A 25,505-nucleotide genomic window follows, 5' to 3' on the forward strand; every position below is an offset into this window, starting at 1 on the left:
CCAGATGTGTAGGTCACTACATACCATAAGGGAAAGTAGCTCATGTTTAACATACTGTATGGCTGAGAACAGCAGTAACACTAGTGTTGTGCAATGTTCGAACATGAGAATAAAGCAGTGGCAGTTCCTCGGGGGAGGGAAGGGAGGAACGTCCTCCTCACATTTTTCTCCTTTTTAAAGTAAATACCAAATAAAATATATGCCTTGAAATTCGAGGAAGATTCGATAATTTTTAAGTTCACAGCTATAAGAAAACCTCAGTTGATCTAGTTTTAAACCATGCGCACTCATGTCTGCTAGAAAACTGTGAGAAAGATGCGAGATTGTTTGTGTGGAGGAAAGTCAATCCATTCCTTCTTTACTGCAGTTAACACACATAGACAACAGCGCACTAGCGGCCAGAGAAAGAAGCAGAGTTTTGGAGCGAGTAAATGAACGGATAGAGTTGCAAAACGGTATTTGTCGAATACAGGGGGGAGAGCCATTAATCCTTCCCATTGAAGGCTTTAAGGAACCAACCTGGACAAATACCCAATGTCCCATCCCTACCTTCCCGTGGTGCAGCTGTTGTTATTAAGCATAATTTTACAAGCTGAACTAAAGGGAGGGGCTACTCATCCATTAGCACTGGTCAGCTTGATGAGTTAATGACCGAATTTGGTATAATTTTCCTCTATTCAATACCTAATTCTCTCTTTACCCTTTCCTATCCAGTGCTCTGACTGAACTCTTACTTTCTTCGACCCCGACAGTATTAGAGCATTCGAGGCCTAAGGGTTCATTTCCCTTTCCTTCCTCCTCTTTCTACTTTTCTGTTCCTAGTGCTGACCTGCTATGGCACTAAAATCGTCCTCCAGTGGCTTAAGGAGGGAAAGCTGGTGATCAACAAGATCTCCCAGCTAGGTCCAATGGACCCGTCGACCAACAGCAGGTGTGGTCCTCCAGACATTCTGGGGGTTGTGTGTAAATGAAGTAGCCACCAAAACGTTAAAATATGGTGTTCACTTAAATCGGCTACAACTTGCCATTTAAGCACTCGAATCAGTCTCCTAACTGTCCATTGTGCAACTCAAATCAAGAAATGGATTCAGAACATCTCAAAATCTGTGCGTCAGTGGCTAACCATGACAATATCTTTGAAAAATATTGGAGTGCAAGAGGTCAAATGACTTTATTGTCAAATGCCTGGCATTAGAAAACAACAACAACATGAATGGATAGGGAGGAGATCCTCCTCTGAATCAGCGCATGGGCTGGAAATAGAAACCGACTGGTAGTGCAGCAAGCTCGCTACTGCTGCCATCTAACGATGCTGCATTCAACCAGACTATAACACATCTAGGAGGAGACACAATAAAACCAGTTTTAACGCAAAGCTATGAAAGACACCATATAAACTTTTTTTTTTAATTATAACTCAAAATATATTATTCATTGCACTTTATATAAGCTACTATTCATGGTTTGAAACTTTCGAGAATATCTGAAAGTTGAAGTTGGATTTATATAAAACAAAGAGGAAGTAGTTCTAAGTATCGCAGATCTTTTTGGCCTCTGAAATTCACTTCCATTCATTGTCTACTAGACAGAACAACAGCCAAGTTGTCAGTTTTGTACAAATATATTTGAAATTGAAAGTACTCCAAACTACATTATTTTAACATAAAAAAATTATTCGGCCACCAGCAGCTTTGAACAATAACGGTAGTATGACTTTACAAGAACTGATATTTTTCAAAAGCATGTGATACTGAACTTGTAAAATGTACATGTGGCAACACAGACCACGTGGGTGGTGCAGTGTTCTCGCTTTCCTAACAGATTATTTCTCATTCCCATTTCCGCAAAACGGTTCGGTTATGTGTTAGTAGCTGGTCTCTTCCAACACATGTGATGCTGTTTGAAAAATGCTTCGAGGTTGTGAATTTCCTTGTAATTGTTAATTTGTGCAATTATTCAACAATGAATGGAAGTGAAAACATAATATATTTTGGACAATTTAGGAAACTCAGTTTACAAAGCAGATTGTTGCTATACAAAAGGGAAGGCCAACCCTAACACTGCCTGGTCTTACATGTATGCATGTAGGCTAATTTATAGCTTGTTTCTCTCAAGAAGGTGTCATTTTGCGCTGTTAACTTCTTTCCTCCTCTTAAGAAATATGCAGGAGCCGCCACTGGAATAAAGATATTACAGTAGAACTCCAATTATCCGGACTAATTGGGATCGCGCCAATCAGGATATGCAGAAATCTGACTAATTGGATATAGCTCAGGAATAATTAAGAAGAAACTAGACTGTGGTGTCATCACAATGGTTTAATGTCTGTCTCGAAACTTTTCCACTGAGCCAACAGTCAACCAAGACTTTCTTGTTGAAGTTCTGCTAGTCTAACAAAATACATTACTCTCAAAAATAGACTATGATAACACAAACATTTTTATGTTATTGCTATCTTTAGATAATGAAAGAGAACATTGGAATTAGTCAACATAATAAGTGAATCTTCGGGACTTGAACAATGAGGCCCATTTTTCCAAATTTGCTTTCTGGAAAAACTAAAATTTTCAGGAGAGACAAAAATCTAATTACCAAGAAGGAGTAAAGAGCCACATTTGTTGTTTTTTTTGGGGGGGGGGGGGGGGTTCAACGTACATTTTAGACGCAAATAAATCAAATTTGAAAGTAAAATTTTTACCTAAGAATTCAACCAGTCAGGAATGTTTAAAATATGATCACTTTTATGGAAGTGAAACCTGGACTTTACCTGAAAGGGCAATAAAGATCTTAAATGCCTGGGAAAGGAAAGTATTACAGAAAATCTTTGGGCCTACTTATGAGCAAGGGTTTTGGCGAAACAAAACAAATGCTGAGTTATATGAATTATATAAAGATATTAACATTGTTGTTGACATAAAACTCAGAAGGTTCGAGTGGCTGGGACACGTAGCCAGGATGGAGAACAATCGCACACCCAAAGCTCTACTAGATGCATTGCCAGTAGGAAGAAGGAAAGTTGGACGACCTAAATTGAGATGGCTGGATGATGTTCAGGCTGACCTAACAAAAGCTGGAATTAGAAGATGGAGAACACGAGCATTAGACAGGAGTGATTGGTCTGATGTTCTGAGGGAGGCTAAGGCTAAACTACAAGGGCCGTAATGCCGATGATGATGATGATGATGATGATCACTTTTGCTAAATTCGCTTTCTAAATTCTCTAATTATTTTGTAGATCTTAGGAAATGTTAAGGATGTCAGGTAAATGGATTTTAAATATAAAAATTTAATGTTTTTATATCCTTTTAAACATATACCATCTTTTAGAAAAAAAATTTTCCTGTATCCCTGATTTATTACAGTGGAAACATTTAAGGCTTTTTAAAAATTACATTTTGTACGTTAGATTTCATGTATTTAATATAATAAAATATTTTATGATTTAGCACATACATAGACCAAGTTGCCATCGTCTTTCATCAGTAAATATCTTATGGAGATTTCCTTCAGACTTTTTGCCTCTTCAGGATCCACAGTAGCTTTTTTAGGAGTACTAAATTCCATATGTTTCAGCAAGAAAGCATCCTGATCAGTTTTTGAGGTATTGAGGTACAAGTCGTTCTGAAATTCTGTAAAAATTGAAAACAATGTTTTTGTAGATTACTAAAAAAAAATAAGCCTACAAGTGAAATGCTGACTGCATATTAGTTTCTTTAATCAGCTACTGACAGATCTCAATATTACTTGCAATAAAAACAAGAAAAACCAATAATAATAATAATAATAATAATAATAATAATAATAATAATAATAATAATAATAATAATATCGACTTACCATCCATATCACGTAAGTTACATCAGAAACACAACATCCGTATCGTCCCCGTTTAGCTAATTTTCATCTATATGTGGGCAGGAAATAATCAAGAGGTCCAGCATTATCCTCCAAATATTTTGAACTTTTTTTTTTTTGGTTACACTTTCACGTTGCCTTTTTCTTTCCCTATCCACTGTAGTGACGAAGGCAGAATATTCGCCATCCATAGTGAAATATAAAGACAAACTATTCTTACTGAACTCTTAACAAGCTATCTCTAAGCTTACTTTAGCTACATTACTGAATATCTGGCAAAGTTAGTTTCAATGAGTGAGCACAGCTGTTGTATATAAATTACTGCACATTGTTACAAACGTATAAAATCAAATGATAAGTTTATCGCATTATACTGGCTGCTTTGATAGTTAGGTATTAACTTCTGAAACAGAAAGTGAGTTTTGCTATAATACTTGAGTAATAGTGAGCGAGTTTTGCAGAAATGACTGAATTTTGCCACTTAATCACACTGGAACGAAAAGACTTCTGGAAAAACTTGTTGCATAGGATGAAGGAGGGTTATTTCAAATATGTGATGCAGTGTATATATATAACTCATTTTGTCAAATTTTTAAGAAAGCGAGTTTTGGAAAAAGTCCTCATATGGAACATGTTAGTGATTTCAAAACATTGGATATATTAAGTCTCATCACAAGACTGAAAATTCAATATTCTTCTTCTGTTCAAGAAAGACCTAGTGAGAGAGGAATTATTACTACCACACTACTGGGTGTTCAGTTCAAAGTGTGTCATGGCTCGCTGTATGCCGTCATGTGGCAAGTCGATGAGCCTAGAGAATTCAATCTTCCTACACTTCCGCAGAAGTGTATTACCTAGCTGCCAGAGAAGTTGCCTAGCAAGTACGGCATTCATTCTGAAAAGGACTTAACGATATGTACGGTGACGCCGGTAGTGGCAGGAGTGTGAACTATTTCGAAACATGTACTGACGTGAGTACTTTTCTTACTGTCGAGATATGGGAGAGGGTTAAGACGATTACTTACGTATTTGTTGACATTAATTTCGAAGGTCAACATGGACACGGAGCATTTTATTTGTGTTGTGGAATGTTGCCGTACACAAATGATGATAACAAATACCTGCATACGATTTGGCCTCCCAAAACACAGTTCGAAAGAGGTTATGGTAGCACACAGACCGTACAGACCGCCATCTGTTGCTACGACGTTCAAGTTATACTACAGACGTGGACAAATTATTAGCCTAAAACGTTTTTCTTGGAAACATAATATAATTCGTCATATCAACTATCAGTAAAATTAACAGAGTCTCTATTGTTGTAAATATGATTGTTTACATCTTCTGGTATATTTTTCCAATGGTTAAGTATATTTTCTTCTAGCTATGTTGGTACTACTGGTGTTTTAATTACATACTGCAGAAGATATTCTCCCATGGCCTGCAAGAAGACCCGACATGAACGAAATTGAAAATCTGTGATCTATACTGAAGAAGAAGGTGAACAAAAAGAGGCTTACAACAAAACATGGACTAATTTAATCACTTTCTGATATCTGGCTAAATGATGCTGATATTCAAAGAAAGTATCAAACTTTGGTTTGCAGCATCCCTGACAAAATCAACGTGTTATAAAGAATAAGGGAATGTTCATAAAATATCATTAACCTCAAGACTCAATTTTCTGTTCATTATATCTGTGCAAAATACTTTTTTGTTCATTATTTCTACCGATAAATACAGCTTCGTTGCACATATAATTAATTTATGTCTAATAATTTGTCCACGTCTGTATACACGTTCTCAAGTTCAGATTGAACGCCTTGATTAATAGGCAACTTCTCTGACATAAAAGCTGAAACTCGCTTCAAATCGCTGACTCATCAACAGTGATGTCATGACACACTTTGAAATGAACACCCAGTATAAAATAAATACACTGTGTTAGAGGAACATGTGCAAATATTTGTTTGATTAATAAGCAACAATCAAAGGAACAAAACCAATCTCAGATGAATTTCGAAACATTTAATGTTTTCATGCACTGCAAAAATCAAGACTTTTTAACTTAAATATTAACCAGTGGCGAAGGTAAGGTGGATACTGGGTAGGCTGAAAAAATCTGCTTGCCTTATATTTTTTTTTTATACAGCAGATGTTTATCGGCTATTCTATCAACTTTTTTGTGACACAGACCCTACAAGAAAATGATCACTCATTTCTACCTCCAAACAGACTACAGGTATAACAATATAACTTATTTGTCTCAGAGCACCCTGTTAGCCAAGGATATTTCTTATACCATGACAATTTAAAATTTCTATTTTGTCTTCCTGCACCCACTATTTTAATATGTAAATGTGGTGTCGCTTGGAGCAACAGTAACAAATATAAATGACACTCGGGAGGAAATTAAACACAGAATAAATATGGGAAATGCCTGTTATTATTCCGTTGAGAAGCTTTTATCATCCAGTCTGCTGTCAAAAAATCTGAAAGTTAGAATTTATAAAACAGTTATATTACCGGTTGTTCTTTATGGTTGTGAAACTTGGACTCTCACTTTGAGAGAGGAACATAGGTTAAGGGTGTTTGAGAATAAGGTTCTCAGGAAAATATTTGGGGCTAAGAGGGATGAAGTTACAGGAGAATGGAGAAAGTTACACAACACAAAACTGCACGCATTGTATTCTTCACCTGACATAATTAGGAACATTAAATCCAGACGTTTGAGATGGGCAGGGCATGTAGCACGTATGGGCGAATCCAGAAATGCATATAGAGTGTTAGTTGGGAGGCCGGAGGGAAAAAGACCTTTGGGGAGGCCGAGACATAGATGGGAGGATAATATTAAAATGGATTTGAGGGAGATGGGATATAATGATAGAGACTGGATTAATCTCGCACAGGATAGGGACCGATGGCAGGCTTATGTGAGGGCAGCAATGAACCTCCGGGTTCCTTAAACGCCAGTAAGTAAGTAAATGGCGGGTACTTGACTTTTTCATCACTCACTCATATGAAGCCAGTTGTGTAGACCAATTTACCGACAGAGTCATTGCCCAAGGTGCACCAGAGAAAGCTAGTCTCTGCTACACCTGCAATGAGATCAGATGATGGAGATTTGTTGGAATGCCACAGGAGAACTGGAGCTCCCAGAGAAAACCCCTGTGCTACCTAGATCATGGGTTTGCCCAACACAAGTTATAAATCAGGGGTATGCCGAGGATCGAACTTGGGTCCACAGGATTGTAAGTCCAGCGCTCAATTCATTAGACCACTGTGGCAGCTGTGAACTTAATATATGGAAGGATCGAAGTGTGCAACTAAGTATTACGATATTTTGTTATTACAAGCTTATAGGCCTACTGTTACTATAATCTTTTCGCTGTAAGAAAAATCCTAATATAATCAATAGCACGTGACTGAAGTGAGGCTTCATTGGCCGCTGTTTGGCGCCATAGATTCTCAGTACGTGTTCCCGCCTACTGTTGTACATTCTGTTTCATGTTAAACATTTCCCATTACTCGTCAAGTAGGCCTAACCTCACTACTATGCATTCATTTGCTTAGGAAACATTCACTTTATAATTACTGTAATTAAACCTCACTTAAGTTATTATATACATTTAAGACTATTTGTTTTTCTCCGCTTTTGAGAGGGTTTCTACTCCTATGTTTAATAACCACACACACCGAGGATGCAGAAGCCATACTTCAGTACCACGTGCTTATGTGAACAACTATGAGCTCAAGTGACGCCAGCTTGTTACAAGAACAGACTACCTCGGTATTACTGTTGGTATTCATCCGCGTTCATAATACATAACAAAATATAAAAGTAGCTTTTCTTTTACACATCGTTTTACATATGAGTGAAGTTATATGTTTCATTGTATTTAACAATTAAAATTCAATTTTTTATTTTCAAATAATACAAGATGATAGTTTCCAAATACCGAACTATATTCTCCTGCGTCGTGTGAGTGTTTCGACTGGGAGCCAATCACGGGTGTGACAGCCACGTGCTTGTGTTTACATTAGGATTTTTCTTACAGCGAAAACAGTATAGGAATAATAACACAAATCTTTTTGGGTAGGCTAAGTAACAAAAGCCTCTGTACTTAGTAACATACTTATTTTGCAAAAGAGCCGGAATGTATCAATGGCAAATGACTTATGCCTTTACGATCTTAACTCTGTTAGCTAAATATTATTATTATTATTATTATTATTATTATTATTATTATTATGCTGACCTTCAAGATAAACGAGCTAATTCATTGAAAGTATTCAGAAGGCAAAAAACACTTGCAGGCATTTAATATTGTATTATTATAGATTATTAATTTGTCATACAGAATAATATCTGTAATATTGACAATTTATATATGCCTAACTTGGAGTCAGGTCATAAAGGGAAACATTGAAGGAGGAGAATTCGATCCGGTGCTGTGGATTGAATTCGGCGTACCTCAGTGGTCAGAGTGCTTGGTACGTAGAACCAAGGACCCGGTTTCGATCCCTGGTGCCGGAACGAATTTTTCTCCTCAAATATTAATTGTCAATATTACAGATATTATTCTGTATGACAAATTAATAATCTATAATATTCTCATAGCTAGCAGTGCATATGTCTGTACAGATTACTGTGCACTTAACTGTGGAATCCCGGCCACTCAGCTGAGTGCACTCCTAGTATAATGGCAGTTGATATTGGACATATGCGTCAACATATATGCCTAACTTGGAGTCAGGCCACAAAGGGAAATATTGAAGGAGGAGAATTCGATCCGGTGCTGTGGATTGAATTCGGCGTAGCTCAGTGGTCAGAGCACTTGGTACGTGGAATCAAGGACCCAGGTTCGATCCCTGGCGCCAGAGCGAATTTTTCTCCTCAAATATTAATTCAATATTGTATTCGTTTGAAAAACATACTTGCTTGGTATACCGCTATTTACTGGAGAAACTGTTACAATAAGATAAATGTTTAATTTATACCGATTTTATCTATTATTTACCAAAATATTTGCATATATTTCCCTAACATCCCATATAAAAACATATACCAATGGAAGGTAAAGGAAACTACATTTTTTTTCGTAACAATGATTATTGTAAAAATTTGTACACCATAAATTTAATTAATTCTTACACATTCTGACCAAACTTCAATAAATGCATAAAATGCTGTATAAAAACATACACCAAAGGAAGGTAAAAAAACTACATTTCTTGTAACAATGATTACTGCACAAATTTGTACACCACAAATTTAATTCATTCATACACACTCTGACCTAGCTTCCATAAATACATGTGAGTATCTAACTTTCAATCAGATTCACTATTTCAATTCTTTACTAACACAAATAATTATAACATCGCTATTACGTATACGACATGACTAGTTTACTTAATTTGGTATAATCTCCTCTGCAACTTCACCACCATCATGGATGACAGTAACTGTCCCAGGGGGCAAAGAAGGTACTTCAACAGCCTCCATCAGTTTGGTGTTCACAACATTACCACAGCCGTCCAATTCTTCGACTGAGATCAGGATTCTGCCACCTGAACTTTCTTGCACTTTTGGATCATCTTCGTCTTCATCTTCTGAGAAGATGAACTCATTCCCATTGTTCATACGACGAAGGTTGTAGCTTTTGTCGGTATACACCTGTTCAGTATTGTCACCTGACTCTGACTGCATCATTTCCTGCGTTACCTCCAAGCTCTCATATCGCACTGTCTGCAGCCTGAAGTAACCGTCTTCATCATGTTTGTACCTGTAATTGTTGCAGTGTAACTAACAGTCATACATTATACCTAGGCTTTCAGCAAACTGAGTACAATATTCGCGCAATACGGTTTTTTAGCTGATAAAAACAAAAATTTTATATGTTTCAAGCCCTATCGAGTCAAAACATCAAAAGTTTTAAACTCGCGAAATTTTTGTTTTTAGCACGAATTAAATTGGGAATTAGTGGTTTCCAAGATATATATATATATATATATATATATATATATATATATATAATTTGAACTGGTAATGGAAATTATGGGAAAACGGCTGGACGGATTTTAATAAATGACCCCTCATTTTGAAGCTCAGAACTCAAAGTTTTTCGGAAAAATAGTAGTTTTCAGTGAAATGTCAATTTTTAAACATAATTTTCCTATTTTCCAAAATTCATCTGTCGTCAGTTTTGAGAACTAGCTAATAGCATTCACGGCCGACTTGATATTCCCTTCGCTTTTTTTGTAAAGGAGAAGCGAAGTCGGCTGTGTTGCATTTCAGAATAAAACAAAACTCATACTACAGTAAACAATATTACACGAAGGCCATGATCTGCAAGAATGCTAACATATTTATAGCTCAAATTAAATTGGTTATTAAAAACTTAACTTACTAAAAATAATTTACAGGTTCGATTCTGTGGTGTGTAATTTTCTGGGTACAGCTGTGTATTGGATATTAAAAACTACAAAACTTGAGGTGGTTTGATGACATTATTACCATTAGAAATAAAATATTATTGTAGTTAAAGCCATGATGTGACTATTTTTCATTAATTATACATATTAATCCTACATTGATGATATGAAAGTGAAACGTTTTGGGGTTATATAAGTAGATGTAGAGAATAACTTAAATTAGATTTTGATTTCTATATTTTACTGAGTGGCGGCTATATAGTACATGTTACTCAAAGCTATAAAACTTAAGTAAGATAATATTATTAAAAATCAAATATTTTTTAATCAAGTGGGGTTGGGTCTTTTTCATGTATTTAATGGCGGTGTGGTGTAGATATTTATATGCGTGGTTCTCTTCAGTATTGGCTCGAGAGAGAGTATCTTTCATTGTTATGGATGCAAATAACTTTCCGAATGTCTGGTATACTTCATTGAAAATAAATCTGAAAAATGTTTATTTGAACGTCTAATGAACTTAGTTTGCAGCATTTGCTGCACAAGCCACACTGTGTGTGTGTGTGTGTGTGTGTGTGTGTGCGTGTGTGTGCGTGTGTGACTTATGCAAAAGGGACCTAAAGTCGTGAAAGGAAATTTTACAGGAGAACAAAATAACGAATTTGCGGTGTAAAAACTGCATTACAATGTTTTGACATCTTGCACTACCTGTAGGCTTTTTTTACATAATAAACTAGGACGTAGTTTTACACGTGCTTCTTAAATACACTGCCGAGCAAAAAAAACGCAACACTTGAATAAATTTGAAATATCGAACTATAATACAAATTATAACTTACGGACCTGTTTGTCTTAGGCAAGTATAATTCATGTTTTGGAAAGGAAAGTATACTCATTGGGTGGTTTATGACACCCTCTTTGCCACTTCCAGTCCCTTACTCTATATTTATTACTGTGCCATTAAAATTTACAACCCTACACACAAGCAGCCAAAACAAAGCTGCAACACTATAGTTTTCTTTTTATGTTTATAATGGAATTCTGTGATAATGAACTCAGTTTTAAACAATATTTACGAGAGTTAAGATGCCGTTAAGCCCCGAGAACGCCACTAGAGCAGTCCTGTTGGTAGAGGATGACCACAGCTTACGTTATGTGACTCAGGAGTTGCATACATGGCCCCGTAGCTCTTGAAGAGTATCTGAAGCATGGTGACGGACATCCCTTCCTAAAATATCCCACAGATGATCAATTGGGTTAAGATCCGGACTACGTGATGGTCATTGCATGAGTTGGATCCCTACTTCATTGAGGTACTGGAGGACATATCGCGCCACGAGAGGACATGTATTGTCTTCCAGGAGCACGAAATTGTCACCAATAAATGATGCAAAAGAAAGAACATGTTCCCCAAGGATTTCTTTCATGTAGCGATGGCCAGTAAGTAACTCATCCTCGACAAAGACAAGGTCCATTCGTAGAGTAAAACTGATGCCTGCCCACACATCACTGAACGGCTATGAAATGCTGTCCTTTATGAACATTTGCATGGAGAATACCTTTCTCCAATCCTCTTCAACACTCTTTCTCTTCCATCTGGAGATCTGAGGCAGAATTGGGTCTCATCTGAGAACAAAACTGTTCTCCACTGTTCCTCGCCCCATGCCTGATCTTTCTTTGCAAACTGTAAGCGAGTTTGACGATGTTGTCTTGTAAGTTCTGAGCCAGGAGCAGATCTTCTGGAGATCAGGCCAGCATCATGTAACCTCCTCCTCACAGTCCACTCACTGACATTCACACCTCGCACTTTTTCCACTCGATTTCTGGCTTAGATGCAGTGGTGCGGCAGTTACGCAGCAGTTCAAGGCGCAAGAACTGGTCATCTATTGCAAGAAGTTAATCTTTTCTTACATATCCCAATCTTCGAGAATATAAACGAAGTTCCCTGTACATCTGCACTGTACGTGAAACCATCGACGGAGTTGTATGCAACACCTGAGCCACATAACGTAAACTGCAGTCATCTTCTACCAACGCCACTGCTCTAGCAGCTTTCATGGGTTTTAACGGCATCTCAACTCTCTTAAACATTGTTTAAAACTGAGTTCAATATCACAGAATTCCATTATAAGCAAAAAAAGAAAACAAAAATGTTGTAAATTTGTTTTAGCTGCTTGTGTTTAGGATTGTAAATTTTAATGTCACAGCAATATAGACTAAGGGACAGAAAGTGGCAAAGATGGTGTCACAAACCACCCAATGGGTAAACTTTTCTTTCAAAAACATGAATTAACACTTGCCTAACACAAAGAGGTCCACAGAAGCACACAGTAATGTTATAATTTGTATTAGCCTATGGTTTAATATTTCAAATTTATTCAAGTGTTGCGTTTTTTTTTTTTTTTTTTTTTTTTTTTTTTTTTTTTTTTTTTTTTTTTTTTTTTGCTCGGCAGTGTACCTAAATCTTTCTTATAGTTGCTAAGAAAACAAGTGGAAACTTTAACTACATTTTTCTCGAAAAGTACATAATGTAATAACATTCAATAAGTAATATATTAAAAACTATAGCACCTAGAACCATGATTCTTTTTTTTTTTAATGCTCAGTATTTCATCCTCTTTTTGAAACCACAAAAAAATATAAAAAAAAAGTGAAAAATTCGACTTCAGGTCCAATTTCCTGCACTTAGTCACATATTTTTTTTCTATGAAATTTTAATTTAAAGTGTCCAAAAGATATATGCATTGGAAGCTCACATAAACATGTGCATGAATTGCTACAATAAGCTTTGGTGAAGCTAGAGTTAGCTGGAATTATGCTTTTGTTTTAATTAAGTAGCGGAGTTTTCTTTCAAATTGTGAATAAAATGTGATGTTTTGCATCGATGTTTATGTACAACATCTTGAATTTAATATTCAAAGCCTATTTTAATACCTACACAATTTTCAATCAAAATTCAGGTCGTATCCTCTGATTGAGGTTCTGGCTGATATGTACAGTAGTGGCAAAAAAAACCAGACCGACCCTTGTAGCTGATTTCAGACCCTTGTTCACTCCAGAGCACGATAGACTGGTAACTAAGACTTTCGTGGTTCGAATCCTGCCTGGGAAGGAAACTTTTTTTTTTGTTCCTTATTCAAATTTATTCCCAATACTTTTCGGTTGCAGCGATATTTTATTACTTCATTAACTTATTATTCCCAGAACAAGAATTTTATCAGCTTATTTTCTAATGGCTTTCGAAACGGGCTACGTCAGCAGTCGATTTTATTAGGTTATTTTACGACGCTGTATCAACATCTGGGTTATTTAGCGTCTGAATGAAATTAAGGTGATAATGCCGGTGAAATAAGTCCGGGGTCCAGCACCGAAAGTTACCCAGCATTTGCTCGTATTGGGTTGAGGGAAAACCCCGGAAAAAACCTCAACCAGGTAACTTGCCCCGACCGGGATTCGAACCCGGGCCACCTGGTTTCACGGCCAGACGCGCTGACCGTTACTCCACAGGTGTGGACCTCAGCAGTCGAAACTACAACAATTTCAATAGATTACTCGCTATCTTGTGAATGCGGGCGTGGCATACACAGTGGCTCATTTCGGGGACTTTGATTATTCTGTTGGTCTGTTTTTTTTTTGCCACTACTGTACATCTATTATCAGGCAATACATCTCACTTGGTGATATGTGTCAGAGGAAGAACAATTATTTGTATACATCTGAAGCCTGATTACCATAATATGTAGCTAATCAGCGACGCATGCAATGGAGGGGGAAAGGAACTGGCCACCCTTTTAAATGAATGAGTTCTGTAAAGCAATATTATGGTATAATATAATATTGTTTTATTTGATGAAGCCCACTACGCTGAGCTGCTACAGAGAACGAGGCTCGCACAACAGGACACAAGAAGAAATCACACTGAAACTGAAGCATACTCACGCATAACAGAAGCAGAAGTGTGGTCTGTTGTCCAAAGAAGCAAACCCCGCAAAGCAGCAGGACCAGACAACATAACGAATGAACTCATGAAGGAATCCCTTCCGTACAGTGAGGATCTGGACAGCTATATATAACAAGTGCATGGAACTCAGCACTATCCCAACCTCTTGGAGGAGGTCACTGACAAAAGGTGCTTTACAAAGGCAAAGGATCCCAGGACTCTCCTGATTCATACAGGGGGATTGCGCTAGAATGCGCCGCTTTTAAAATGTTGTCCAGCGTCATTCGAAATAGGATACTTGACCGACTAATGGAAGTAATACCAACAGAGCAATATGGCTTCGTACCTGGCAAGTCAACGGTACAGGCAGTGCAACGTGTACTCGAATATATTAAAGACTCGATAAATAAACCAAAAGGCCATGTTTTCGCTGCCTTCGATTACAAGAAAGCCTTCGATGGTATAAACAGAAACACCCTAATGCAGAAACTTGAGGCAGTACTAGGCCCAGAAGATCAGTTCTTCAGCCTCATAAAGAACATCATGGAAACAAATATAATAAACATCAGCGACGGTCTTCTTGAATCACCAGACATCATACAAACGAATGGTGTACTGCAAGGGGATCCTCTGAGTCCCATAATGTTCAATCTGGTTACGCACGATGTGGTTCAGAAGGTAGCAACCCAAGACGTGAAAATGTATCTGTATGTAAGTAACAACAGGACCTCACTCCAAGAGGCAATCAACAACCTAGTCGTATGGTCCCAGGACAACGACATGCAGATAAACCAAAACAAGACGAAAATAATGAAGTTTCGAAAAGGAGGAAAATTATCCTCAAAGGACAAGTTTATCTGCGAAACTCAAACCCTCGAAATAGTAAAATATTTCAAATATCTAGGGGTGACTCTGCAAGTAACCGGATTCACGTTCACCAGGCATATTGAGGATAGAACAGTCGCGGCAATCAAGGCCACAATGGCGATACGAAACCTCAAGTCCCTGTCACTCAGAACCTCAATTGCATTGTTCAAACTCAAAGTCGCACCAGTAGCATCATATGCCATTGAGATAATATGGACGTACCTGAGCTACCAAAACCTGAAAACTTTGGACAGGGCTAAGTCCAGATATATAAAAAGAACACTCTGCATCTCCAAGTTCGCTCCAACCTGACTCGTGTACCAGCTGGCAGGAACAACGTCCTTCATAGAAGATTTAATGGCCACCTACAACCTGACACCAACCCCAGCCAGTACGAAGTTTTTTGACGAAAGACGACAGAAAGCCGCAGAAATTGACCCTGCATTTTTCCGCACCCCAGCGATGAACAACGAGGAATGGAAAGCAGCCAACTTCGAGCTACGTCACCATTACACAAGGGGAGCAATCCATGGTTTTCACTACCGCATCTGTACTAGAAAAGGTTTTCACCAGGTGACCAGTGATTGTGCGTGTATAATCTGTGGACTGCATTGCCCGCTATATCACCTCTTTGAGTGCTCACTAAGAACATTGCCGCTGTCATATTACGCAAAAGATGAATGACAAAGAACTGTGTACGACATACTCACAATGCTCGATATACACAATGTGTTTATTAAATCTATTATTAAAATTTGATGTTCAGTCTAATTGACATATCACAATTTAAAAAGTTATGACATTTACATATGTAAATGATCGTTGGTATTATGAAACTTAAGCAAACGTTTTCGCCCTTTGGGCATTATCAGGCATTTTTTTTTTATACAATATCTTGTACATTTTATGTCTTGTTGTGGAATCTGTACAAACTAATTAAAACACAACCTATAATGTAATGTTGAACCAACTATTTGAGATAAACTTGTGGTGATTAGTGATCTAAAATATAAAATACAGGTATAAAATTTAATATATATAAATAAAATTGTAGCTGATCTGTCTGTCTTATATTTAAATTATGAGATATGAAATTGCAAACATGATAAAACTGTTTGGTTCCTCTTTAAACTTCATAATAGCTTCCATTAGTTGAATATTTGTTGCGAGTCTTGGTCTCTGGTACATCACTCGTTTTTTAGTGAAGTATTATTTAAGAACGCGTGTGCAACACTGGGTTATCATGACGACAATTTCACTGAATCAATTTTGTGGGATTGGGTTTTATGTTAAATTATGGCTGACCTAGTTGCGATGCGTCCTGTTGACATTTGCTTAAGTTTCATAATACCAATGATCATTTACATATGTAAATGTCATTCACTTTTTAAAATTGTGATATGTCAATTAGACTGAACATCAAATAAAACAATATTATATTATATCATATTGTATTGACTATCTGAATATCTTTCATCATGCTTTCTAAGATAAGCAATATTATTCCGGATTTTTTTTTGTAAATTATTTACTCTTTGTATTTTTGTTGTATTCAGTTGAAAAAAAAGCCTCAGTACTAAAAAGAATCTATTTAATAATTATTATTATGCTTATAGGAAGGAATTAGGACCAACCTGAACCTGCAGTGGCCTGAAGGCCAGCGAAAACTGTGATCATTGAAAAGGTGACGTGTGAGTAAGGCTCCACGCTGGAAACGTCTATCACACATATGGCAGCAGTACAATGGTTCATCATCTCCACGATGAATCTGCACAACAGAAAGAAGAATATGTATATTCAGTTGTTTCGTCACATATCCACTACACTATTCATTATTCTTCCAGATAACAATGACACTAGCAGGGTTATTAATATAGAGAAGGGATATCTGTACAATTAACATGAAACAAAATTCATGACAAAAACCTCTGATTTTATACTTTTAAACCATCAGGGGAAAGAGAAAATTTTAAACAAACTAAAATCTGAAAAAGTTAAGACCAGCTGGAAGCCAACCAACATTTATATTCGGAATATGTATAGTAAGACTTTCTTGTGTTAAATTTCAACGTACCTCGTTTACATGTTTCGACCTATTTATGGGTTATCTTCAGAACTGGTCGTTGTTGGTCTTGGTGCCACTTGTTCTGTTTCCTGTGAGGGTGTGTTCCTGTGGTATAGTGTAGAGTCAAAGAGTGTGTGTTTTGAAGTTGAGTTGTGTGTTGAGAATTTCGTTGGGGTGTGTTTTTGTGTGTCTGTATATTTCATATTGTTCTAGTGTGTTTAGTTTCTGGCTTTTTGGTTGGATGTGTAGTATTTCCATGTCTGTGTTGATGTCTCTGTGGGTGTGGTTAGCATTTGTGATGTGTTCTGCATATGTGGAGGTGTTTTGTAATTTTGTTATGGCTGTAATGTGTTCTCTGTAACGTATTTGAAACTCTACACTATACCACAGGAACACACCCTCACAGGAAACAGAACAAGTGATGCCAAGACCAACAACGACCAGTTCTGAAGATGACCCATAAATAGGTCGAAACATGTAAACGAGGTACGTTGAAATTTAACACAGGAAAGTCTTACCATACATATTTCGAAGTGATACAGTGTTAAAAGTTGTGTAATCAAGATGTACAACATTTATAGTTGGGTTGTTGGTTTCCAGTCTTATGCAGTATCGTCTCGGTTGCTAGAGCTAATGTTTCACCATCCTGCTGTGGTCGTCCTCCAAGCTGTGAGCTTATCCAAAGCTCTGAGGACGACCACAGCAGGATAGTCGAAATGTTGTTGTTGTTTTCTAATGCCAGGCGTTTGACAATAAAGTCATTTGACCTCTTGCACTCCAATATTTTTCAAAGATATTATCATGACCAGCCACTGAAGCACAGATTTTGAGGTGTTCCGAATCCATTTCTTGGTTTGAGTTGCACAATGGGCAATTAGGGGACTGATATATTCCAATTCTATGCAGGTGTTTGCCAAACAATCATGGCCTGTTGCCAATCTAAATGCAGCTACAGACGATTTTCGTGGTAAATCGGGAATTAACTGTGGATTTTGATGCAGAGAGTTACATTTTTCCCCTTGGGATTGAGTTATCAAATTTTGTTTGTTGAAGTCTAAGTATGTAGATTTAATAAATCTCTTCACAGAGTAATACGTAGATTTAGTAACAGGTCTGTAAGTAGCAGTGCTGCCCTTCTTTGCTAAAGCATCCGCATTCTCGTTTCCCAGGATTCCACAATGGGATGGTATCCATTGGAATATAATTCTTTTATTGAGTGATATTAATTGAGAGAGCATTTTAGTTATTTCTGCTGTTTGAGATGAAGGTCTGTGTTTAGAGACGATTGATAGAATAGCTGCTTTGGAGTCTGACAATATAACTGCATTCCTAAATTTATTGATGTGGCATAGAAGATTCCTGAGGCATTCACTTATTGCAATGATTTCACCATCAAAACTGTTGTTCCATATCCAAGAGATCTATAAAGTGAGAAGAGACAACACGTAACACCTGCACCGGCACCTGTTAGCTCCAGCAATCGAGATGATGTGGCAGAAGTCCGAAAACCCACAACCCATGAACACTGGCAGCAGAAGTCTATGCCAACATATAACATTTATACTTACCCTTCGGTAATGTCTTTCCAGACCATATGCACTGCGACATGAATAATTACATCCCTCCTCATCGCACTGGTACAATGGATCTGAACAATGTGTGTTCAAGTGATGTCTCAGATCATAATGTGTCTTGCCTCTGAAGCATTACAAAAATTCCGCACATTATTCATTATGAAATCTTCACAAATGAAATTTTGCATACTTTACAAGCATTTGTTTCACAACGAAGGAGAGATTTTACAAATTTGTAAATCTTACTGGTAAAACTAAAAATTTCTTATAATTATACTTATGTTTATGAAGTTTCAAAGCACAACAAATTATACATTAAGGTAATAAATCATCGTTGATTTTATGAAACTCCTATGGTGCAGTACAGAAAATAATTTTTCAGGAGGAAGAAAAAATTAATTAAATATCAATAGACCTAAACTGGTCCTCGATGATGTCATTTATGTTCATCATATTCACCAACGTTTTCTTCTTCTATGTATGCCAATTTAATTTTAATTTAATTTTTCTTCCTCATGGAAAATTATGTTGTGTACTGCCACATAGGAGGTTTCATAAAATCAACGATGAAATACAAATTTATTTAATTAATTTCGTGTAATTTGACATCACTAACTAAAGCAATTGTAATGGTATTTAGCATTCTACTGACTGAGATGAAGATACTAAATTTAATCGAAGATTACATACAAATTTTCCAGCCAAGAATAATAACACATTCATATCACTATATGAATATAATGAAAGATTCAAAATGAGTCCCGATGCAATAAAAGCATCTCATTGGATGTCATATCCAACATTCAACAGAGAAAGTGGATTGTATGCAGAGACTAGGAGGAAGGTGGAAAATAGGGAAGATTGGAGAAAGCTGGGTTTGCAGTGAAAGATCTGCCCTTCGTCAGAAAACTATGAATGAATGAACGAACGAATTCCAAAACAGAGCTCCAGTGGCCACTGATGCCTTATCTCAAAACATTGAGATACCTCCTCCGAACATCCACTTGAAGTTTGTCAATAGAATTCAAAAACATCCTGTATACACGAAATTTAATTTGATTTATTTTGTCAACAGAATTCAGAAACATTCTGTATATACGAAATTTAATTTGATTTATTTTGTCAAAGATAATGGATTCTTAATGTTAACATTTCCCTTTTATTCTGTTTCTGATAACGAGGCAAAATTTTCCCTCAACATCAATAATAATTATAGGAACCATTTCTAAGCATTTGAAGAGTCCACTGCAAGAATGATGGATTTCATTTGGAATAGATTTTGCAGGAGAAGCAATTGAAAGTTTGAAATGCTTAGCGCTCAAAGCTTAACTGTGATTTTCCGATCATTACTGGATAATGACTATCAGTGTTAATGCCATATAACTCTGTATGTACATTCTATGTCTTAAGCTATGCATTGACAGTCTTGGTTCATTTTCGACAAGAAAGTGACATCCATCATTCTTGCAGTGGACTCTTCATTTATCATATCTTAAAAATAATCATTGTAGTACTTACGTGTATTCACAAAAATTACACTTGAACGGCTTGCTATCTATATGCCTGTAGCGGATATGTGAAGCAAGAGATGATGGTGTTGGGCAAGTCATATCACAAAAGGTACACTTGTAATGGTTTACATGATGGCGCATGTGGTCTCGTAACAACCTCTCCGATGGATAGTACTTCGAACAATGTGAGCACTGGTATCCCAGCACTGTAATTAATTACAAACAAAACATTTTAAAATGCCAATTAAAAAATGAGACTCGTGGAAGTAATAAATCAGAAAGTGATATTTTTATTTAGAACCCACATGTAATATGAAATATAGAACTCACTGCATTACGACATTTTACTTTCAGTTTGCTTTCATTTGAAATAAAAGTCCTTTTTCTTCTAACTTATTTACATTCTGATATGGATTATGTAAAGTACAGATAATTTCAGTGGTGGAGACACATGATACAGATGGCAGATGAAAGGTTGCCAAAGCAAATACTTGAATGGATTCCATATGGAAGAAGAGGAAGATATACTTACTTACTGGCTTTTAAGGAACCTGGAGGTTCATTGCCGCCCTCACATAAGCCCACCATTGGTCCCTATCCTGAGCAAGATTAATCCAGTCTCTACCATCATATCCCACCTCCCTCAAATCCATTTTAATATTATCTTCCCATCTACGTCTCGGCCTCCCCAAAGGTCTTTTTCCCTCTGGCCTCCCAACTAACACTCTATATGCATTTCTGGATTCGCCCATACGTGCTACATGCCCTGCCCATCTCAAACGTCTGGATTTAATGTTCCTAATTATGTCAGGTGAAGAATGCAATGCGTGCAGTTCTGTGTTGTGTAACTTTCTTCATTCTCCTGTAACTTCATCCCTCTTAGCCCCAAATAGAGGAAGATATACATCTCGAAATACATGGATGCGTGAAAAAGGGTTACAAGACAGGAAATGTGAAGAGAAGAGACTGGAGGAAGAAGATAAGAGTGTAAATTTTGGGCACAGGAAGATGCCGCTAATGCAGTGCAAATCTGTTTAATAATAATAATAATAATAATAATAATTATTATTATTATTATTATTATTATTATTATTATAATAACAACAATAATATAATTTTTCAAATAATAATATAATTTTTTCTGTGTAATTGATACAGTTTGTGTTGTATACTGTAACAGCATGTTTGATGCTCCACTGTTTTCTTTTACAAAAAAAACATTTGAGGAATCATGCACACAAAAACTCCAAACCAGATAGCCTATATGGGCAGATAATTGGAAGTTAGCTGCACTCTCCTTTGACAAATACACGACATAATGAAAAATTCTTCCTCTTTAATAAAAAACACTAAAAAAAAAGAAAGAAAGTGACAGAGGATTCATCGAATATCTGTAATTGCGTGAAACATTTAAGCTGTATGTGATTGTTGCAGTAAACATGGTTGGGATTGTAAGGATGTAAAATTTTGATATTTCTTTTCATTTCTGTTTTACACTCCCCACATTTCAATTTAACAAGTGAAGTCTTCTCGTTAACTACTTCATAAATGTTTTCTTATTCCATCAGGACTAGTTTCGAGACAACAATGCAATTTATAGTCAAAATGATAATATGACGCTAATGATTTGTTTGAAATTTTAATGTAATGAATAATAATATGTAATTAGTTCATTACATAGAACTGGATTCATTTAAAAATTAATATCACGTTTAAGTCCTACTTTAGAATTACATGTGTTTAACTACTAACTTCTTCTTTATAACCTCCACTTTTATTAGTGAATCCCATTTGTTTACGAATAATGGCGAAATCATTATGAATATTAAGATGTCACATCCATTTCTTTCCCCTTCATGTTTTATCATGGCTAACTGTATTCAAAACTACTACTACACATAATTTCAGTTATCCAAGGCCTACTGTAATTAATGACGTCAATATATTAACAGAAAGTATAACCAGATTTCTCGAATGTCAAGAATAAATGTTTCACATTAGAAATTTAAAATCCTTAAAATGCGCCAAATTATCATAGGAAATCTTTAAAACAAATTGAAAATCTAAGTAACACTAATTTTGACAAAAAAAAAAAATACAAAATTAAAATTTCAATCCTTTCTATAAACTATGAGTTTTCGAATGTACTCCACAAATTCTATAACATGGTACTTGTTTCATTAGAACATCAGGTTTCTGGACCATAATCTCCATTTGTAGGGTTGCCATATTTTGATAAGTAAAAAAGAGGACACTTTATCGACACCTACTTCCGAACAGATCGCTATCACAGATCATGTACAATACTGATATAAAGTATGTGTAGTATGTAGACTACTGAAGCTGAGAAATATTGCTAGTAGTAATTTTCTTAACCTTAAATAAAAAAATAATAATACAAACAAGTGAATTGGTTATAATTTAATCTTTATAACCATGAGTCTTATTTTTCCATGATAAAACTTCTTCGCAATATCCGAATCTCAGAACATCATCTTCAGTAGGCCAGATGTGCAAGTCATCACGTTGTAACTTTTGTGTTCTTTAACAGTGTGGAAAGCGAAATTTCCTTCTGCTGCGGTTACCTCATCTTCCAATTTGATGCCAAGTTTTACAAAAAAAAAGTCGGTTAATTTTGTAGAAGAACGAACTGTTTTTTTGTGTTTTTTCGGCTTTACATACCATGTATTCACCTTCGAAATCATCTCTACCTCTTCGGAAACAAGGATACTATTCTTCTATAACTCGGCAGAAAATTTACACTTTCTTTCTGGCATTTCTTCCCGTACAAACTACAACCATGCACAGCACAACATAAAACTGTTATGAAAGTCGGCAGCCGATAAGCAATAGTAACCGGAAGACGACATATAGCATTGCCACCTAGTGACAACCGTTTTAAACACAAGACTCAAGCTTCGAAACATTACAAAAATAAAACATCGATAATATCGCGGTCAAAGAGTACAGAAAGGGAAGTTCATGGGAGCTTTAAAGTGGGGTGGACTAAAGCGTTACTTAACTGTAACGATTAGAAGGTTTCCAGTTTCAATAAAGTAACTGTTATAAATATTTGAGGCATTTTCCTTCACTAGTAACGTCGTATTTTAAACTTAACCTAAAAACCTGGACAATTAGCCAAAATCTAAAAACCCACCCACACGAAAAATTTAACCCTAAAAAAGAGGACATGTACGGGAAAACCTGGATGTACGGCAACCCTATCCATTTGTGTCTTAAATCGAAGAGAAATCAGTAACCATATTTTTAAACAAAATTTTACTCCACATCCCTCTTTAAAACAGCTGCTACACCTTTACTTATGTCACAAGTGCTAGCATATCTCATATAAAAATAAACCCCATTGTCAGTACTGTATACAAGCACTGAATAGTTTCTGCTAACTACTTACATTCCAAGGGAACTTGTCGTTTGCAGTGGTCAAAAAACTTAGTTTTCGAGGCAAAAAGTCCACCACACGTCGGACAGCCCACTAGTTTTTCTTGTGTGTGACTTCTGACATGATCAGCCAGTTTGTACACTGAACGAAACACGGACCTGCAACCTAAAACAAAACATTACTTTCAACAAGACGTAAAACAATAAAACATTGACAAAGTCAAATACTGGTGCCTAGAGAATCGTGTAAGACCAACATGCTCGTTGTGCATCAGTAAGAAATGCAAGAAATTTTTAATAACATCCATGATCCCATAATGCAAACTGACAAATAATCAGGAAAACTGCATAAGAAATTAACTTCTCTTTCAGTACAGTGTATAATATTTTGATTAAAGAATTAGCATTGAAAAATTTAAAACATGATGGTAAAAGGCAAAGTCAACCCCATGACAGGCCAAATTGGCCCAGAAGGTGATGGGAGGAGAAGAGGTCTCATCTTCACAAACAATCGGCATTACTGGCAGTAGGAATGTCAGTTCTATGCACTCACCACCTTTATCCCAAAGCAAATGCCCCTGGTACTCACATCTATAGAAGCTGAGTAAACTCCAGGGCCATAGTACGACCAGAAGGATTAGATCTATGGAAAAAATCCATGACCCTATCGGGAATTGAACCCGTGACCTTCCGGCTTTGCAGCGTTACGTCTTAACCGTGATGCTACCACATGTCCCCAAACAGCAAGATGGATGCTGTGAACATTAACTTTCACTCAAAAGTGATCTTAAGTTGTGATAAATCAGCATCTGTGTACAGCAGAAACAAACAAAATTTCAGTGAAGGTTTATAATCATGGTTGAAACCTGGGTTCGCTATTATGATCTGGACATCAAACTGGAAAGTACAGAGTAGAACAGTGATGCATTCAGGAGTTGGCCCCAGGGGAAGCTCTTTCCCAGATTTCAGGATGTCTCCCCTGGAGATTTCAGTTTCTTTTAACTAAAAAATATAGTTTATACAATATTATATTTCAATTTGATATGTGTTATCAATAACTAAAATAAATTCTGTTATGGAGATTTTCAGGTACAGTGAAACTTCTCCTTATGGACACCCCCAAGATACGGACACTCCTCATATACGGACAGATTTTTATATCCCAACTGAAATAATATAAAAAATAATGATAAATTCAACTCTCGTTTACTGACACTCTCAGACATGGACATGGACAGCTGTCTGACAGTCCTAAAGCTTGCTTTACCTCTTGACTACGGACAGAACTTGGATTTCAAGATATAATGTGTTACAAAAATGGAAAATATACTTTTGAGGACTGTACAGAAATTCCTTAACATGAAAGAAGACAATATCGATAGTTGGAAGCTGGTGAAATTCCTTAACATGAAAGAAGACACTATCGTTAGTTGGAAGCGGGTGAAATTCCTTAACATGAAAGAAGACAATATCGTTAGTTGGAAGCGGGTGAAATTCCTTAACATGAAAGAAGACAATATCGTTAGTTGGAAGCGGGTGAAATTCCTTAACATGAAAGAAGACAATATCATTAGTTGGAAGTGGGTGAAATTCCTTAACATGAAAGAAGACAATATCGTTAGTTGGAAGCGGGTGAAATTCCTTAACATGAAAGAAGTCAATATCGTTAGTTGGAAGCGGGTGAAATTCCTTAACATGAAAGAAGACAATATCGTTAGTTGGAAGCGGGTGAAATTCCTTAACATGAAAGAAGACAATATCGTTAGTTGGAAGCGGGTGAAATTCCTTAACATGAAAGAAGACAATATCGTTAGTTGGAAGCGGGTGAAATTCCTTAACATGAAAGAAGACAATATCAT

The 25,505-nt window shown here is 36.4% G+C and overlaps 1 protein-coding gene across 1 annotated transcript in view; it reads right to left on the minus strand.

The window, feature by feature from the left end:
* Positions 1-8,801: 8,801 nt before the first annotated feature.
* LOC138691912 (histone H4 transcription factor-like) overlaps positions 8,802-25,505 on the minus strand; it is a 29,720-nt gene continuing 13,016 nt past the window's right edge. The window contains exons 5-9 of the mRNA XM_069814532.1: positions 23,660-23,812; positions 20,255-20,453; positions 18,731-18,860; positions 16,732-16,865; positions 8,802-9,644 (exon numbers count right to left, since the gene is read on the minus strand). Of these exons, the coding sequence (XP_069670633.1) occupies positions 9,272-9,644; positions 16,732-16,865; positions 18,731-18,860; positions 20,255-20,453; positions 23,660-23,812 (989 nt within the window). The 3' untranslated portion in view covers positions 8,802-9,271. The remainder of the gene's footprint in view (positions 9,645-16,731; positions 16,866-18,730; positions 18,861-20,254; positions 20,454-23,659; positions 23,813-25,505) is intronic.

This window comes from Periplaneta americana, chromosome 2 (genome assembly GCF_040183065.1).
Source record: "Periplaneta americana isolate PAMFEO1 chromosome 2, P.americana_PAMFEO1_priV1, whole genome shotgun sequence".
Classification (NCBI taxonomy): domain Eukaryota; kingdom Metazoa; phylum Arthropoda; class Insecta; order Blattodea; family Blattidae; genus Periplaneta; species Periplaneta americana.